The 12,414-nt window shown below is 38.1% G+C and overlaps 1 protein-coding gene across 4 annotated transcripts in view; it reads left to right on the top strand.

Moving 5' to 3' along the window:
* KAT14 (lysine acetyltransferase 14) overlaps positions 1 to 12,171 on the top strand; it is a 34,813-nt gene extending 22,642 nt beyond the window's left edge. For 3 of the 4 annotated variants that reach the window (XM_027840282.1, XM_027840283.1, XM_027840285.1), the window contains 4 exons: positions 1,600 to 1,736; positions 3,160 to 3,335; positions 6,663 to 6,853; positions 11,112 to 12,171. In XM_027840282.1, the coding sequence (XP_027696083.1) occupies positions 1,600 to 1,736; positions 3,160 to 3,335; positions 6,663 to 6,853; positions 11,112 to 11,285 (678 nt within the window). In that variant the 3' untranslated portion in view covers positions 11,286 to 12,171. Of the gene's footprint in view, positions 1 to 1,599; positions 1,737 to 3,159; positions 3,336 to 3,912; positions 3,951 to 6,662; positions 6,854 to 11,111 lie in introns of those variants that run through there. The other variant, XM_027840284.1, reaches the window with a different exon arrangement.
* Positions 12,172 to 12,414: the final 243 nt, after the last annotated feature.

Here is a 12,414-nt window from a genome sequence, read left to right as displayed (position 1 = left end):
TACATTTTTTTAATTATTGGACTTTTTCTTTTTTGAGAAATTTCTAATATTTTAATTGCTACATTTTGTTTTGATACAGCAGACATGTCCTGACATTTGAATATATAACTCACTCTATATTCCCTGAAAAGAGCAAAATGAAGCTGTTTAATAGTATGAACAAGACTGATAATACATTTTTCTTACTATGTAGAGCTTCAGGACAGATTCCAACCCATATATAATTTAGTGAACAAATTTTCAAAAGTTGTATGAGTCTCAGAGGCTAAATGAATTGCCTGTGGTTATATAGCTATTATACTCATTAAGGTTAAGATTCTTGAGATCAGGAACTGTTTTTTACTTTTCTGTGAATCCCCAATGCTTAGCACGGTGCCTGGCAAACAGTGAGTACTTAAATGCTGGTTGGTGATTGATTGTAGGAGGCAGGATTTGAACATAAGTCTTTCTGAAGATCAATGATCTCTCTGCTCTACCTTACTGCCTCTGGTATATATTCTTTTCTCTCCTTTTACTGTATTATGTTTTTTTTAAAATTTATTTTTGCGAGGCAATTGGGGTTAAGTGGCTTGCCACGGGTCACACAGCTAGTGAGTATCATGTGTCTGAGGCTGGATTTGAACTCAGGTCCTCCTGACTCCAGGGCCAGTGCTCTATCCACTGCGCCATCTAGCTGCCCCACATTATTTTTTATAAGGCTATTTTCCTAAAGCATAAGGGTAAAGCTTAGTAGTAAGAGCCGTTTCTATATAGCAGCCACGCTCTTAGACTAGAAAATACTGTCTAGCTTGTACCACTCAACTGGCAGGTGAGGGAACCAGAAGGCTTCCTGAAAAAAAAAAACAACTTGGTCAAAAAATTCATGTATCCTCAGCTGTGTACACTTCTAATCCTAGTCTGAGCAATGCATTCAACCTGTAAATGTTTTCTTTGTTAATTGTTGTGCAGTTGTTTGTCCTGTCACACTCTTTGTGACCCCATTTGGGATTTTCTTGGCAAAGATACTGGAGTGATTTGCCATTTACTTCTCTAGCTCATTTTACAGGATTAAGTGGCTTGCATAAGGCATGGCTAGTAAGTGTCTGAGGCCAGATTTGAACTCAGGAAGATGAGTCTTCTGGCTCAAGGCCTGGCACTCTATCTATTTGCACCTAGCTGTCCCTAATGTTTTCTTTAGTGGTAAATGAAATTGACTATGTAGTATTTATGAGTGTTGTATTGTGTAGGCCTAGAATGATAGAAATCTAATGGAGTTGGGAGAAATGTGATGAAATTATGCCAGTTTATTAATCTCTGTAGTTGAGGATTTAAAAGCACAGAGAAATTTTAGAGTGGTAGTTCCTATAGCAGGTATAATCCTAATCGCTTTAAAAAAAACACTGATTTTTTTTCCAGACATCCAAGAAAATCACTTTAAAATTTTGGAATGTTTTATTCTAAAATATTTGCAGTGAGTTATTCTTTTATAGGTTTTTAATATCAAGATAATCTATAAAGTCTGCAAGATCCTTACATTTTTCAGATGGGGAACAGGACTTAGGTTTTCTGGTCACATACTTTTATTAATCCTATTATATAACCGATTTTTCTTTATCTTAGACTGCCTTGCCATCCAGAAAAGGGTATCGGCACCAGACTACTAAATTTTTGTCCCGATTGGTAGGATCAGAAGATATGGCAGCAGACCATAGTATTGTCAGCCCTTATACTTCTCGGGTATTGAAACCTTATATCAGGTATATGTCAATGAGGTTTAATGTCATGTTTGTCATTGAAAGTTATACTTGTTTCCCTTCCTTTTTACCTTGTTTGTCAGTTTGCTTTCAGCGTGGAGTCTAGAAGGAGAATGGAGATGAAGGAGAGTTTCTAAGTAAAAGTGAGGGTGGCTTTTATTTTTCAACTATTCATTCATCTAAAGGCCAGACTTCTCCATTTCTTTCTTATCCTTTTTTTTCTTTTTGTCACTTAGCCTATTGTCCTTTTCCTTAATTTTCATTACTGATCTCTTGCAATTTTTTATTTTGGTAGTTCCCCTGATCTACTCTCTCCTGTTTCATTCTTAATAACTTTTGAGGGAGAGAGAATTTGAACACACAGCCAAGTTATACTTTGTACTGTAACACTTATTCAGCAATATGACTTTAATGTGAAACCAGCATGAATCTTGCAGTTCTAGTTAGTGTTCTACTCTCGGTTGTCTGCAGAGCAAGAACAGTATTATTATGTGGCAAGGTAGGGCAGCACAGTCCTCTGAGATCATCCCATAGGATTCTTCCATTGTAGTGAATAAAAATTCCAGATTGTGAGAGGACCTCAGCAAATATAAGATTTGTGTTTTCAGGTTTCATTCACTTAGCATGTCTATACCTCAAAGCAAAAAAGGTAACTTGGGATACAAGAGTCAGAAAATCTTGGGAAAGAAATATAGAACAAAATGATTTAGATTATCTGATTTTTTCCAAAGAAGAGATTTAAAAAAGGATTTAAGGATTTTAAGTTAGGGGTATTTTAACTTGCAGTCCAGCAGATTCAGAGTAATGGCTAACTTTAAAATGAAGTCAATAAAAGTCTTTTTATTAAAATTCTTAGTTTTTGCATGGTTATGGCTATTTAATGATCTAGGAAATAAAGTTGGGGAGGTGTGGAGCAACATCCTATGTTAGTGCCTAACTGGACAATATCAACATTGTAATGAACACCATAGTAGTTTATAATAATGGGCTCTGTTGTTGGAATAGGCAAAGCTGACAGAAGTTGAATGAACAAATAACTTCTTAATCCCTAGAATTGGTCATTTCAGGGATGGAGTCATACTCACTGAATAGGAAAAAACTTGGGTCTGTATTATTTGTGCCCCACTTATTCTGTGGTTGTATGATTTTTACTTTCTGAGTCTTCAGTCTGGCTTTTCTTAACCACCGCTAAGTTAATGGGACAAAAGTTTCCTTAAAAGACATTTTGAGTATATTGTTTGTATGCTGCTTTTCAGTTATAAAAGGAGAATATCATTTCTGACTACCTCAATCCTATAAAGAAGAACAGGTTATCTTGAATTTTCAAACATGACATGTGTTTTATGATCATCAAATACCTTACAATAATAAAGGATTTTTTTTCACGGTGCTGTTATTTTGTGTTTTCTTCCTTTGATACTGGGAGGCGTGATTATGAGTCAAAACCACCTAAGCTTCAGCTTCTGTCTGAGATACGTGCCTATCTACATAAGAATGATGCCAGTTGGAAACCAGAGCCTGAAGCACCGATTGATTACTGCTATGTTCGCCCAAATCACATCCCAACGATAAACTCTATGTGTCATGAATTTTTCTGGCCTGGTAAGATATCTCTGATCTATATTTAACATTTCTTTATTCACTAAACCAAATAATCTTCTAAGTCTTTCTTTAATAGATGTTTTTAGCATCATTGTTAAAAAACTGAGAATAGCAGAATGTTAGAGTTGGGAGGGACCTTAGACATCAAGTCCAGACAGCCCCCTTCATTTTACAGGTTAGGGAGCTGGTGCCCAGAGAGGTAAAATGACTGTCTAGGGTCACTCAGTGGAAGAGCTGAGACTTGATTCAGCTTTCCTGGTCCCCACCCCTGCATTATATCCCTTCGGACTTATACTCATCTTTTAGTTTTCTGAGATTAGACAAAAAAGCAGTTAAAGTAGTGAGGTAGCTTTGTTTGGCTCCCATGACTTGTCTCTCTGTTTTCGGAATGTGTTTTGTCCTGTTTTCACAGCCACGTGGTATTAGAGACCGCCTGCAGAGGCCATGTAATCCACCCTCTGCCTGAGCCTTGTTCTTGTTCATCTAGGCCAACGTCCACAAAATCACATATTGTTTCTCAGCATCAGCAGATTGCTCATTTGTATCAGTTGTGACATTTTTGTTTTCTACTTCATAGGACCATAGATTTAGAGCTGGAAGGGACCTTTAGATGTCATCTAGTCCAACTCTTTACAGATGAGGAAACTGAGGCCCAGACAGGGTAAGTGGCTTGCCCAAGGTCACATAGGTAGCGAGCTGAGAGCCAGGGCTTGGACCTGGTTCTTTTGCCTCTAAATCTAGCATTCTTTCCACTAATCCTGGTGCCTCCCAAATGATGCTTAAAGATTTGACTGTCCTTTAGCACACGTGAGCAAGGATCAAATTAATGCACATTAAGGAGTGATGGGGGCAAAGAAGAAATAAAGTACTCCAGAAATATTTGAAGAGGAAGAGAAATCTATCAGCTAGGGAAAACAAGGATACATAGAGAGTTGGTTCTCTGGAACTGAATCTTGAAGGAAGATAATAACTGACATTTATGTAGCACTTGTGCAAAATGCTTTTCTTACAGCAGCCTTGGAAAATAGGTATTATAAACAGTGTTATCCCCATTTCACATATGAGAAACTGAGGCTTAGAGAGGTGTCTCCCATTAAAATGTAAGGTTCTCAAGGGCAGGGACTAATTTTTTTTATTTCTCCAGCATTTAGCACAGTGCCTGCCACATATTAAGCACTTGATTGATTGATAGGTTAGTTGGCTTGTTCAAGATAAAAAGTGGCAGAACCATGATTTGAAATCAGGTCTTTCTAAAACATGGAGGTAAGAAGTGATTTCCAGGCATGGAGAACAGACTGCAGATGCACAGAGGTTGGAGGTAGTTTGTCAAGTTAGATTGTGAGCTTATTTAGCATAGGAACTGTGTTTCTCCTCTTTTTTCTGTTCCCACCACTTAACACAATATCTGGCACATAATATTGCTTAAATGCTTATTGACTGACTGACTTTTTTATACTCCTCCCCACTTCACCCCTACCATGAACTTTTCTATTTCTTTAAGTGGCACCACCATCCTCCTGCTCTCCCAAGTTTCCAGTCTCCCAGTCTAGGTTTCATTCTCAATGCCTTCACTTGAACTTACTTCATATATCCAATCTGTTGCTAAGTCATGACCTTTCTACTCTTGGAACATCTCCTGTATACATCTCCCTTATTCACATAGCCACCTCCTGATTGGTTTTCTTGCTTCACATCAATTCTTCCTCTTTTCTGCCAAAATAGGGTGGAGGTCTGACCATGTCATCTCCCTACCTGATAAATTCCAGTTGTTTTCTGTCACTTTCAAGATCAAATTTAAAATTGTTTGGCTTTTAAAGACCTTTATAACTTTATAACCTTTCTTGACTTACTAAGTTTACTACCTTACAGTGACACTGGCCATACCATCTCCCAATCCTGCATTTTTTTTCCCCAATCCTGCATTTTCACTGGCTGTCCCCTGTGCCTGCATTTTTCTCCGTTCTGTGTGTTTTGGTTTCCCTGACTTCCTTCAAGATTCAACCTAAAACCTACCTTCTACTAGAAGTCTTTTCTATTCTTTCCCACTCCATACCCGCCCCCCCATCCCTCTGAGTTTGCCTCCTCAGTGTATGTTTTATAAATATATGTATGCATTTGTACATATAGATATGTATATCTGTACACACAGAACTATGTATCTTACATATAATTGGCTTTCGTGTTGTTTCCCTCATTAAGATGTGAGCTTCCTTAGGGCAGGGACTATGCTTTTACCTTTCTTTATATCCTTAGCACTTAGAACAATTCCTCAAATGTACTGATAACATAATAAATTATTGTTGACTGACTGGATTTTTAAAAGTCTGTAGTTTCTCTTAGAGACAGTAGGGAACCATAGAAGATATCTCAGCAAGCAGAAGAATGACTTGGACATTTGGGAAGATTATTTTCCCAGCAATGTATGGTTTAGATTGGAAAAGGGAGAGACTCACCCAAAGGGGGCCTATAATAGCAGTCTTTCTGAAGAGGGGTGAAGACTTGGGCTAGAGCAATGACATTGTAAATGAAGAAAAGGAAATGGAAGAGATGGGTATTATAGAAAAGGCATAATTTGTCTGCTAATCAGATGTGGAGGTTGAGGGAAAACTCCAAGATTTCAGTGCTGGGTAACTCAGGGGATGGTAGTGTCTTTAGTAGACAAGTTTGAGGCGGTGAGAATTGGGGTCATGGCTGGACACAGTAAGCTCAAGTTTTCTACATTTAAATTTGAGGGGCCAGCAGGATATCTAAGTAGAAATGAACTGCTGGCATCTGGTAATGTGGGGGGAAACCACAGGAGATGTTACAGCAGTATGTGTAGATTTGGGAGTCATCTTTACAGAGGTGACAACTGAAATGTGAACTAATAATAAGTAGGAGAGAAATTGGCCTACCACTCTCACTCCTATAAAATGTGACATTATTCAGAACTTCCCTAAGTTAAGCATATGGTTGTCTGAAACTCAGACTTTCATTCTAGTTCCAACTCTGTGACTTTGTATCCTTGGACAAATGACTTCACCTCTCTGGGCCTCAGTTTTCTCATTCCTAAAATGAGGAGGTCAGATTAGAATATCCCTAAAGTCCCTTCTAACTCTAATATCTTTTTTTGGTTTAGTTTGGCTTTAGAGTACTTTAATGATAAAGTCTCTGGAGTTAATTTTTATGTTTTGAATGTTACAAAGTTTTTTGCACGTACAGAGTATGTTTTTAGCCTGTAAGTATAGGTTTTTCATTAGTTTCCCAATTATTATATTTTGAATACTTGATTGTAAGATTTGCTCGTAGTTGCCCTATCTTAAGTTCCCATTTGTTTTCTATCTTTAGGTATTGACTTGTCAGAATGCCTTCAGTATCCTGATTTCAGTGTCGTCGTTCTTTATAAGAAAGTCATAATTGCCTTTGGCTTCATGGTTCCTGATGTGAAGTATAATGAAGCTTACATATCATTTCTATTTGTTCATCCTGAATGGAGGAGAGCAGGAATTGCAACTTTTATGATTTATCATCTTATTCAGGTAATTTATCCATATTTATAATAGAATGGAATGGAAAAGCATTAAGCAGTTATTAATGTGCCCTAACATTGTTCCTAGTGGTAGAGATAAATAAAAATAGAAAAACAAGACAGTACCTGCTCCCAAGTAGCTTATATCTTAATTAAAGGAGAGCACACATATAGGTAGGTTTAGCTGCAGGGCAGATAGGCCAATTGGTACTTAGGGTGCAGTGGCCAGGGTATTTTGAATTCCAGATGTCCTTAGAGTGCAATGGCAAAACAGATGGCAATGTGTAGAGGTCCATAAGACATAGCATCAACTCATCATAGTACTACGAGGATCTGTGTGGTTAGCCAATGTCTTCAGAAAGGGGTAATGGGTCAGGACCTTGGGTAACCTCTGGTGGAGGGTGGGTATGGGGAGGATAGCTCAGCATTCTGCCAAGATGGGAACTGGGTATTAAGAAATGGGGCAAGGGCAGCTAGGTTGTCACAGTGGATAGAGCACCAGCCCTGGAGTCAGGAGGATCTGAATTCAAATCTGGCCTCAGACACTTACTTGCTGTGTGACTCTAGGCAAGTCAACCCAAATTGCCTTTAAGGAAAAAAAAAAGATAGTAACATTATGTGTGACTCCAGGCAAGTCATTTAATCTCAGTTGCCTCACCACCACCCCAAAAAAAATGAGGCAGCTAGGTGGCTCAGTGGATAAAGCACCAGCCCTGGAGTCAGGAGGACCTGCATTCAAATCCGGCCTTAGACACTTAACACTTACTAGCTGTGTGACCCTGGGCAAATCCCATTGCTTAGCCAAAAAAAAAAAAATGGGAAGAAAAGAAATGGGGCAAAGAAGTAGAAGGACTCCCCTTAGACTGTTTGTTCTGGGCCCTTGGGAACCTATTGGGATCCAGGTGGAGGTAGGTATGTTGGAGTAAGGGAAGGGAAGGTCATTTGTTCTCTAGGCCTTTTTGATCATGACCAAGGGAATAACAGGGCCCCTAAATCAACTCAAAATAACATCAGTCAATAATATGAAAGATTCATGAGTTTGTTTGTTTGTTTGTTTTTAAACTAAAAACTTAAAAACTAGCATTTGCTAGCATGGATTTGAAAGAAACAAGCTTGTGGATAAGCATAATCGATAAAACATTTTAAAATGGAAAAAATGTATACCCTTCATTCTTTTTATTATTCATGTTTCCTTTAGACTTCTGACATTATTAGTGGAGTCATCAACACCATGGTACTGATAAATTGAAGAAGGGAGCTGGAAAATGTTTCACAGTCCCTAATTTTTTCATCATGTTCAATATTATATTGAAAAATTCACATGTGTATGCTTCATTATTTCTCATGTCTTTACACTTCTATTGGATTTCCTTTGCTCAGGCCTTCATTTTTATTTGCAATTAAGCCTAAATGAGATTTTTCATCATTTATGAGAAAGATTTAATGACATTTAAGCACATCTTAAGTTTCTCCGAAATTCCATCATTTTTTTGTGAATATATGAGTCGGTGACTGACAAATAGGGTGAGGCTTCTAAGATTGTATGTTATTGGGATAGGGATAAATCTTGTATCTATGATTTCATTAGCAGTGGGTACTGTCTTCAATGAGGTTAACTCCTACCCAGTGAAAGTCAGCACAGTCTCTGAAACCCAATCTTAAGAGAGTTGTTTCGGGGCCTTGAGAAGTGAAAGTGACTTGCTAAGGGTTACCTAGTTTAGTAGAGAGAGAGAGAGAGAGTGTGAGAGAGAGTGTGTGTGTGTGTGTGTGTGAGAGAGAGAGAGAGAGAGAGAGAGATGGGGCACTTGAATCCAGGCCTTTCTGGCTACAGTACATGGTTGAGAGAGTGAGTTATGTTTCAGCTATAAAACATAGTCTGCATTCCCCATGCAGAAAAATACATTCTATTTATACACTTCCATTGGATTGACTGGATTGTTGGTTTGTGTGTAAGAGATTTTTTTTTCTGGGATTTTCCCATAAATCCTCCATATTCAAATATGTCTCAATAGGGGATTAAGGGTTAAATAGGCAGACTTTTTCAGGAGACTAGAGCTGATAAAATGCTGTTTCTCCAGTTCTTACTGAACTGAATCCAGAGTTTCCAGATGTTGCCAGTTCTGAAAGCCTTCCTGTCTGAACAATGATCTTTCCCTCTTAACAGTCCTATAGCATTTGTTACCTATACAACTCATGTCTGACCCTCATCCCTGGAATGCTCTTCTGCATCTCTATCTCTTAGTGTCCCTGCTTTCCTTCAAGGCAGAGCTCACATCCCACTTTGTATAGGAGGGCTTTTCTAGTCTTCCCAGCTACTAATGTTTTCACTTTTACATACTACCTTTTATCTCATCTGTAAATATTGTGTGTGTCTAGTTATTCACATGTTTTCTCCCAATTAAGAGATATACTCATTCGTATTGGGATTGTTTTCTGCCTTTATTTGTAACCATCCCCAGCACTAGTGCGTAGCACGTAGTGAAAATTTTTATAAATGACTTGACAGACCTAGTAACCGCCACTTTGTCTTGTTAGAGACTGAGTATGGAGTGTACAAAATTCCCTCTAGTATTTAATTATCCTTTTGACCCTTTAAACCTCTTTCTGTTTCAGGCAACTGAGTATTGACCAGTTCTTTACAAATAGCTGTTATTTTGTTTTTGTTATTTGTCTTTTTACATATTTGTCCTCTCCCACAGTTCTAAGCCCTTTGGGTGACAGGGACTATATATTATAACTCTTCATTATATTAAGTGCCCAATAAGTATTTTATGATGGTCAGGAGTTTACTTTTTTTCCATTTATAATTTAATGCACAGATTTTCTTTTACTAGGTTAGCTTCACAAATAGCTATGAATCTGATTTGGGTTATGGTATATTCTGTGGTGTTTTGTTTGTTGAAACAAAATGTAGTTCATTAAACTTAGAAAAATCTGGAGGTCGATGGGTTAGTGTCAACTAACCTAAGAGAGAAGTTGTTAAGTGTAGATCCTGGGCACCATCAATCAGATCTCTAGGAGTACATTCAATGTCTGCTGGTTACACTGTTTTGAGTGCACACTTCTCATAAAACAGGGAGACTTCTTTTTTTATGGCTTTTGCCTTATTTTTAAGCATTAATTGATTAAAGATCTTTTTCATGTAGATGTAATAATTATAAGGAAGGAAGGAAATAAGCATTTTTTTGAAGTGCCAACCATGTGCCAGGCACCATGCTATAAAAGCACTTTACAAATATCTCATTTGATCCTCATAACAACTCTGGGAAGTAGGTACTATTCCCATTTCATAGCTGAGGAAACTGAGGCAGGTGAAGTCACTTGTCAGGTCACCCAACTAATCAGGGTCTGAGGCTGGATCTGAACTCAGATCTTCCTGACTCCATACTCAGTGCTCTCAGCACTATGGTACCACCAGCTGCCTCTAATTATTAAAAGTTTTTGAAATTAAGCTATCTCTACTAAGTGGAGGGAAACTGAAAATTTTACACAACTTTAGCACTCCCTTATCTGGTTCTTGTATGATTTTAACACAGGTTTTCAAAGAGCACAGCGGGCTTGAATAGTAACAATAGCTGGCACTTCTATAGAAAGAAGGACAAAACATTGTGAATGCATTATCTTTGTCTTCAGAACAACCTCTGGGAGTCACATGCAGAGGGGGCAGCCTTGTTTTGCTCTTGGGGAAAGTCAGGTTTGGAGAGGCTAATTTGAACCCAGACCTGGCCCTTTTTCAGTTTGCCGTGTAGTCTACCAGCTGAAATCTGTATACGTTATGTCCATGGAGGCTTCATGTCAGCCCCTTGCTAGTGGGTCTAGGTAACCAATTTTATCAGGTAATTTTTTTTTTGTTTTGGCAAAGAAAGCACTCAGTTATAAAAACAGACCTCCTCATTTTCTTTTTTTTTTTCTTCAGGTTATTCACAAGTGTTTGACATTGGTGTGTTCTGAAATAATTAAATATAATTGAATTGTAAATTAGATTGTAAAGTTGACTCTATTACTCCTGGTCTCTCCATACAGGGGAAATAAATAAAGTCAGGCCAAACCCTGCAGGGTGCCTGAGTCCTGTGAATGTTTGCATAAGCAGCAACATTCCATTCTGTTTCCAGCTGTTGCTATGTGTTGTAATGTCTCAGTTTCAGGTCTCTGATTTCTCACGTTTCACAGCTACTGAAATACCTACACTTAAAAGAGTTTCTTAACCTACTCATTTTCCCTAGAGGCTTTTTCATTTTAGTGTTGTTCTTACCCCTGTTTTTTGGCAGACCTGCATGGGCAAGGACGTAACCCTTCACGTCTCAGCAAGCAACTCCGCTATGCTTCTGTACCAGAAATTTGGATTCAAGACAGAAGAATATGTCTTGGACTTTTATGACAAATATTATCCCTTGGAGAGTAAAGAGTGTAAACATGCATTTTTTCTGAGGCTGCGTCGATGAGTTAAACGGAATATATAGAGTTCTGTGAAGTATGAAACTATGGAACACTACAAGGCTTTCTGCTTTGATCCTTTTATGACTAAGTTATAAAATCAGTGTGCTTATTGATGTTCCTGGTCAGCCCAGCTGTGGTGCTGGGTGTGCTGCCTGACATAATCTTAAAGGAAGCCCTAAGCCACCCAAAACTAACTGAGACACTGAGATGAATGGAGTGCAGAGAGCCAGTCTAAATGAATTTTCTGGGCTGCTTTTTGGAGAGGCCTTTAGACCAACACCTTGGGACACATGGGTACACAAAACTGGACAATGTGAAGAGCACTGCCTCTGCTTTCACAGTTGTTTTTTTCTTATTCTAATGTTTATTCTAATTATTATTCTAATGTTACATGGGACATTTTCCATGGGACAAACATTATAAAAACTTTTGGACAGTTCTAATTGTTAAGAAAGTATTCTTCATGTTGAGCAGAAATCCTTATAATGTATGTCTCTTTGTAAAGTTTTTCTGTAATGCTAGTTGTGCCCTCTGGGCCCAAGCAGAATGAGTCTAATTCTTCTTCCTCTTCCTTCTTCCCCTTTATATAAATGAAGACAAGGACCATCTCTCAATTTACACACACACAAAATCTTCTCCAGGCTAAATATCCCCAGTTCCTTCAACCAGTCCTTATGTCATGACTTTGAGGTCTCGCCTCAGCTTGGTGTCAGGATGAAAAGGAAAATATTTAGACTAATAATCATTGTTGAGCTAGAATTTAGTGGTTTTAAAAACTCAAATTAGGTAAAAATGTATAGGAGTTGTACTCCAAAAATTGTCCTGTATTTCTAATAATGGCTAAGGAAATAAATTATAGTGTTTGAATAAAGGGAATATGTGGAATTCTGATAACTCCCCAACTTTGTATTGTTTTCACATCTCACTACTTCAGCCATTCAGGTGGCACAGTTTATAGAGCACTAGTCTTAGAGTCAGGAAGGCTTGAGTTCAAATCCAGACTCAGACACCTTCTGAATGACCCTTTGCAAGTCCCTTAACCTCTGTGAGCTTTTGTTTCCTCACCTATAAAATGGAAGGAAAGAAGAAAGCAAGCATTTATGGAGTTACTACTAAGTGCTTTCTACGTGTCAT

The sequence above is a fragment of the Vombatus ursinus genome, unplaced genomic scaffold (genome assembly GCF_900497805.2).
Source record: "Vombatus ursinus unplaced genomic scaffold, bare-nosed wombat genome assembly UNPS02014841.1, whole genome shotgun sequence".
Taxonomy (NCBI): Eukaryota; Metazoa; Chordata; class Mammalia; order Diprotodontia; family Vombatidae; genus Vombatus; species Vombatus ursinus.
This window is presented reverse-complemented; position numbering and strand designations above follow the sequence as displayed.